The 6271-nt window shown below is 56.8% G+C and overlaps 1 protein-coding gene across 1 annotated transcript in view; it reads right to left on the minus strand.

The window, feature by feature from the left end:
• The window catches only part of HMX1 (H6 family homeobox 1), a 3978-nt gene extending 2598 nt beyond the window's left edge, over positions 1-1380 (minus strand). Inside the window, exon 1 of the mRNA XM_003799146.2 lies at positions 947-1380. Coding sequence (XP_003799194.1) covers positions 947-1340 — 394 coding nt within the window. The 5' untranslated portion in view covers positions 1341-1380. The remainder of the gene's footprint in view (positions 1-946) is intronic.
• Between the last annotated feature and the right edge of the window lie 4891 nt (positions 1381-6271).

Raw genomic sequence — 6271 nt, forward strand, 5'->3', positions numbered from 1 at the left:
AGGCTATGACAAAGCCAGGGCTGGAGGATTGGAGTGGCTTTCCTGGTTTTCTTCCCACAGGTCTCCCCACAAAGGACAGGTCTAAAAAGGGGTCAGTGAACTATGGAGGGGGGGCAGCCCTCAGGGGGCAGATGCCCAGGCTAGAGGGGTTAGAAGCCCCAACCTCCAGTCTCCAAAGCCTCATCAGGGAACAAAGGAGGGGAGAAGGAGGAGCAGAAAAAAGACAGAGGGGCTCTCTCTTTTGGATGGGGGCTTCAGGCTACCTTCCTGCCTGGTAGATCCTGTGCCTGGGAGGGCCAGGACCAAGGCCCCTGCCCCAGGCTGTCTGTGGAAGCACAGAAGGAATGGGGCTGGGGGGTGCAGATGCTGTGGAAGAAGGCTTCCCTCCACATCAGCCCCGCAACAGTGGCACCCTCTCTTCAATGCCCCCCTTTATTTTCCACGTCTGACTCATGTGTGCTCCTTATCTCTTACTCCCTTTTTCTTCTCTTCTGTCACTCTGGATTTCTCTTTCCTCCAGCCCCCCCCCCATCCTCTTGCCCCTCTCCACTTCCTTCTTTCTTCATCCTTTCATTTCCTTTGCTCCCACCCTCTCTCCAGGTCTCTTATTTCTCTCTCTGCCCTATTTCACTCTCTTTTTTGTTTCTCTTTTCTTCAGCGGTCTGTTGTCCTGTTCCCTGGCATCTCTCCGCGGGCTCTCAGCCTTCTCGAGACCACCAGAGCCCGGCGCCTTCGACCTTCTCCTCGTGGAGCCCCTGTCCCGGAGCGCAGGCCTCGGAATCGGTCCAATCAAGGGCTTCGCGAAGGCCTATGCACGCCCAGACCCCGCTATACAAGGGAGAGGATGGCCCAGAATGGGCCGCGACAAGCTCGAAGTCACAAAACGAATGCATGGGGAGGAAGTGGGCCCAGCCGCTGGCCCATCCCTCCCGACTCCCGCACTCACTGTCAGGACTGAGGCCGCCTCCGTAGCTGCCGTGCGCCCGTGGATACCAGCGCGTAGCACCTCCACAGCTCAGAGCGTAGGGCGGGCCAGGACCAGGGGGCGGCCGGGGACCCAGGCACAGCGCGCCCGGTACGAGCCGCGTCCGGGCCCGCTCCTCCCCGCTGGGCCCAGTGCCCGCGCGCAGCTGTCTCCGCCGCTGCAGCCGTCTCCGTCGCGCCTGCTCGCCATCCTCATCCTCTGGGTCGTCGTCATCCTCCTCCTCGTCCTCGCGGCCGCCGTCGCCCTGGGCCGCGCGCCCTGCGCCCTTGGCCTCCGCCGCCAGAAGGTTCTCGATGAGGAAGGAAGAGGCGCGGGCTGGCGTGGCGCGCCCAGGCTCCGTCAGCTCGTCTGGCATCGCGGTCGCGGGCCCGTCGGGCTGCTTTGCCGTCCTCCTCGAGGTCCGGGATGCCCGGGGAGGGGGCAGGTCCCGGTATCCGCTGGGGATGGGGACGCGCGGCTTCTGGGCGAACGCGCGGGCCTGCCTAGGAATCTCTGCTCGGAGCGCTGGCGTCGGGCCCCGCGGGGCCGCCGGGCTGGGCTGGGCCTGGAGCGGGGTCTCGCCGACAGCCGGCCCGGCAGCCGCCTAGCTCTCCACTCTCGTCGCTGTTCTGGTTGCCGCCCGGACCGGCCTCACTGGGGGAGGGAAGGGGGAGGAGCCAGCAGGGGCGGGGTGGAGCGGGCTGGGCCTGGTGGGCAGCCCAATGAGCCCCAAGGACTCCGCCGCGGGCCGCAAGCCGGGCCGATGACCGGACTTGAGCACGCAGGCGGCGGCTGGGCCGAGGGCGGGCGGCCCGGGGCGCAGGCTGGGGGTTGCACCGGGTTCGGCTCCGCGTGATCCGTTCCCAGGGCCCGCGCCACCCGCGCCGGGGGGGGCGGGGCCTCTCCTGGGCGGCCCCCCATTGGTTGTGTGGCAGAGATGAGAAACAGGCTGGCCAATCACTGTCTGGCAGGAATCGTAATTATCCTGCCGCGGGGAGAGTGTTGGATCGAGCGTGAGTAACTGTGTGTGCTTCTGTGTGCGTTCGCCCGGTATGTGCATGAGTGCACGTGTGTGCCTGTGTATCTATGTGCATGTGTGTAGGGCGGCGTGGAGACCCCGAGGCTTCTAAGAAACTGCAAGAGGCTGGGTCACAACCTGTTTTTTGAAAGATCCCGCGTGGAATTTAAAAATGGTAACAGTGCCAAAACACAGCTGGAAAAAATGAGGCATATTTTACTATTTACAGTTAATTAAATATGTTTTCTATAACAACTGTACTTCGATAGAATTCTGCAGTTCCCAGGCTCAATCCCAGTGTGTAAGGAAATGCAACTCCTTGGGGCCCAGCCCGATTTCCGTCGGATGTCACATTGAGTGAGGGTGGATACCCCCGTGATGACACCCCCACTGCTCGGATGCCTGAGAGTCCCGAGGCTTAGAAAGGGGTGGGAGCTTCTGGCTCAGCCACGGTCCTGCTCTGAGATCTGGGGGCAGGTGCTCCTCTCTGTGCGCCTGTTTCTTCGTTGTAAGAGTGGAGTTCCTTCCCACTTTTGCAGCAGAGAGTGTGGGGACAGAATGCGTCCCGGGCCCCACTGCGGCCTTGGGAACTGTGGCTGCTCAGGGATAACCTTGTAACCCACTACCGCTGGGAGCGGGTGATGGTGCTGCTGGTGGAGCCGACTTCACTGGAGACGGGTTATTTCGAAGGTAACATTTACCTTCCATTACCAACCCCTTACTCCTGTTCAATTGAGTGCTGCCAGTTCCCAGAGGTAAAGTGCAGGCCCAGGGTTTCCTCTGAGCTTTAACTTGCCAAATAACTACAGTAGGGGAGCATCGCCCACTATTTTCCAGCAGGAAAAACTGACAGGAGAAGAGAAGACATTCCCCCACATGGTGGGTGGCTCCGGCAGGCCTGCAATTGCAGCTGCAGGCTGGCCTCACAGCGATGCCCTGGAGTCTGCGGGGCAGAGGAGAAACGGGGAAATGAAACCAGGAGGGATCGTGTTAAGCCAGTGGCTGAAGATACAAAATGGTGCACCTCTGGGTGAGCCTACTGGAGACTGCTGAAAAGGGCTTCTGGTGTCCCGTGTTTGCGCTCCCTCGGTTGGGAGGACTTTCCTGGCAGACTCCAGGACCAGATAATCGACCCCTCTCCTTTGACTCCACATCGTGCTCCAGGAGGGGTAAAAATAATCTGTGGTAGAGACTGACTCAGTTGTTCGGCCTAGAGACAGCCACGTAGATGGGGTCTCATCTCCCCACTGAGCCAAAGTGGTGGGGTGGAGGGATCTTAGGCTTCTCTAAATCTCCCATGCCTTGCTTCCTGCCAGGGTCAGAGAGACTTGCAGGGATGTCCAACTTTCTTCTTTTTTTATTTTTCTGCACACGTTGAAAGAAATGTTGTCCTGGATCACACATTTAATACCAAACACTAACGAAAGTTGACGAGCAAAAAAAAAAAAAAAAGTCCATTGCTTAATTTTCCCGATATCCAACACCACAGATTAGCAAACAAATAATCTTCATGCGGTCCGCGGGGCCACATGTTGGACACCCCTGCAAGGGTAGAGCGAACCCAGCCAGAGGGGCTGGGCCAAGGATGGAGGGGAAGAAACGAGTGCCCCAATTCGTTTGGAGTACAAGAGTTCGCTCTGGGCAGATATCGTCTAACCGATGGGTGCTTTTGATAGATAGAGAGACTGAATCCAGAGAGGGGCCCCATAAAAAGATGGTGCGGAGAAGTACGGTTCAGATAACTATTTAATATATGCGGATTGCCCTGGGCCCACCTGGGAGGAGCCCCTCTGCGCGTTTCCTTCCGGTCCAAGCAGGAACCTTCGAGGTTGGTGCTGTCTCCTCCATTTCTCTCCCTCAGGCCCTCAGGGCTCCCTCGGGGCCTACATCCTAATTCCCTCTGCTCTGGAGTTGTATGGCCCTGGACGAGGCTCCTGGCGTCTCTGATCCTGTAAACCGAAGCCAATCAGCACGCCTGTGGGTATGAGGCTGTTGGGGTAGAGGCTGGGCAAGTCCAGGAGGGCGATGGCGCGCGGAACCATGCTCGCTGGCGTCTTCCCACTGCCTCTGGGGGGCGCGCGTGAGAAAGTCGCTGGGACTGCAACAGCTCCAGGAGGTAATAGACGGAAGGGGTGGGTACCTCCTCCCCCGGCACCCGCCTTCTGGGCGTTGCGGAGGGCGAGTTCTCAGCCCCGGCACCGTGCAGCGTCAGGCGCCCGGACACTGAACTACGGAGGCTGGGTCCCGGCTTGATTCCCGACCACTGCATCGGAGAAGCCAGGGCGCGCAGTGCGGATGTTGCCGAATGGGCAGATCCAGACTGAGGCTCAAGGTTGGTGGGGGAGCGTGGTCTGGCTGGAATGGTGCTTGCCGGAGCCACTGCCTCAGTGCTTTGTTCTGGTATCCGGGCTGAGAGCGAAGCTCTGCGTTCAGGTGAGTGGGGAGGCCAGAGGCCAAGTTCAGAGACTGTCGACAGAGGCGGGAGAGGGAATCGGAATCTCTGCGGATTTAGACGTGGCTGAAATGGAAGAGCTGTTCTCAACCTAGTCTCATCCCCTCGGACAGTTTGGGGCAGGGCAAGGTCAGTCGGGATGAGCTCTCAGGGACTGACCCCTGAGATGTCGCTGCCTTCAGCGGAGCGTTCTGGTGCTTCCACAGCCAAGGCCAGAGTTCCAGAAAAGCGGAACCTCTCAAAGTCCACAGGTTGTCACCTTCCGGCGTTTCCATGTCTACAAGCTCCACCTGTAATCACCCCCAAGCTACATTTGTATTTCCTTACAGACGCCACCGCTGCCTTTCTGGACGACACTTCTCTCCGTCCGCTTTTGCTCTTCCTGTGTCTCCTTCCATCGCCTAGGCCACCTCCTCTGCTGCCCCTCTCCACCCCTTCCTAGAACCACCTTAGAATCTCTGACAAATGCCTCAGGAGAACCTGGTGCCCTTCTCAGGTGGGCAGTGAGCTGCCTCTGGCAGGGACCCTGCCTTCCTCACCCTGGGTCCTCTAAGTGCTGCAACTAGTAGCCAAAGACACCCCACAAGTCATGGGGAATGATCCCAAGAGCGAGATGAAGGGAGCGAAAACCACGGCCAGCCACCACCTGTTTTGTTCTGTTCTACTCAACTTTTTTCTTTTGGAATAATTCTAGAAAATTTCCATTTTTAATTTAAATTTTATCTTATTTTCGCTTCCTTCATCCCTCATCCCAAACTCATTTATCTTTACCTCACCCCCTGCCACTCCAGGTACCCACTTTAGGGTATTCATTTGCAAAAACAATATGATGTTTTATACCTCCCCCACTTCTCATTTTTAAAAGTATAGATTTGAAATCTAGCCATGCCTATAAATGTAGTAATGTCTACTTTTTTAACCACTATGTACTAATCCAACACTCACACTGTCTATTTCCACTCCTGCATCATACATGTCCCCCAAACTTAGTAGTATAAAACAACCATTTACAGGCGGCGCCTGTGGCTCAAAGGAATAGGGCGCTGGCCCCATATACCAGAGGTGGTGGATTCAAACCCAGCCCCGGCCAAAAACAAACAAACAAACAATCATTTACTAGAATGCTCACAGATTCTGGGCGGGCTTGCTTCCAATTCCTGAAGTCTAGATCTCAGTTGGAAGACTTAAAGAGGGTCAGGACTTATCTAAGGAACCATTTGTTCATTTATGTGGGAGCTGATGCCAGCATTCTGCTGAGGGACCCCTACATAGGGCCTCCCCACGTGACCTGGGCCTCCTCACAACCAGAGTTCCCAGGACAAGGGTGGGTGGGTGGGGAGGAGGAAAGGGGGGAGAGAGGGAGAGAGAGGGGGAAAGGAGAGGAGCACCAGCAGAACCCAGTCTGGGAATCACATAGCTTTACTCTGCATTGATTGGAACAGTCCATGCTCCCACCCAGGTTCAAAAGGAGAGACACGGGACCCTACCTCTCAGTAGGAAGAAAGTTGAAGTCACATTCACACATTAGTCAATGGAAAATACTATTGCATTCATGCAGAAAAATACACACTCCCACTGCTAGGATGGTTTATGCCCCTATTGAAAGTTTTTTGTGAGGTTTGCAACTCTCTGCTTTTACAATTAATACTGGAATGAACAGACCCTCCCTCCCTTCCTTCCTTCCTCCCTCCCTCCCTCTCTCTCTCCCTATGTCATCCTGGGTAGAATGCCATGGCATCACAGTTCACAGCAACCTCCAACTCTTGGGCTTAAGTGATTATCTTGCCTCAGCCTCCCAAGTAGTTGGGACTACAGGCACTGGCCACAACGCCTGGCT

The sequence above is a fragment of the Otolemur garnettii genome, unplaced genomic scaffold (genome assembly GCF_000181295.1).
Source record: "Otolemur garnettii isolate 467f Iridium unplaced genomic scaffold, OtoGar3 scaffold00146, whole genome shotgun sequence".
Classification (NCBI taxonomy): domain Eukaryota; kingdom Metazoa; phylum Chordata; class Mammalia; order Primates; family Galagidae; genus Otolemur; species Otolemur garnettii.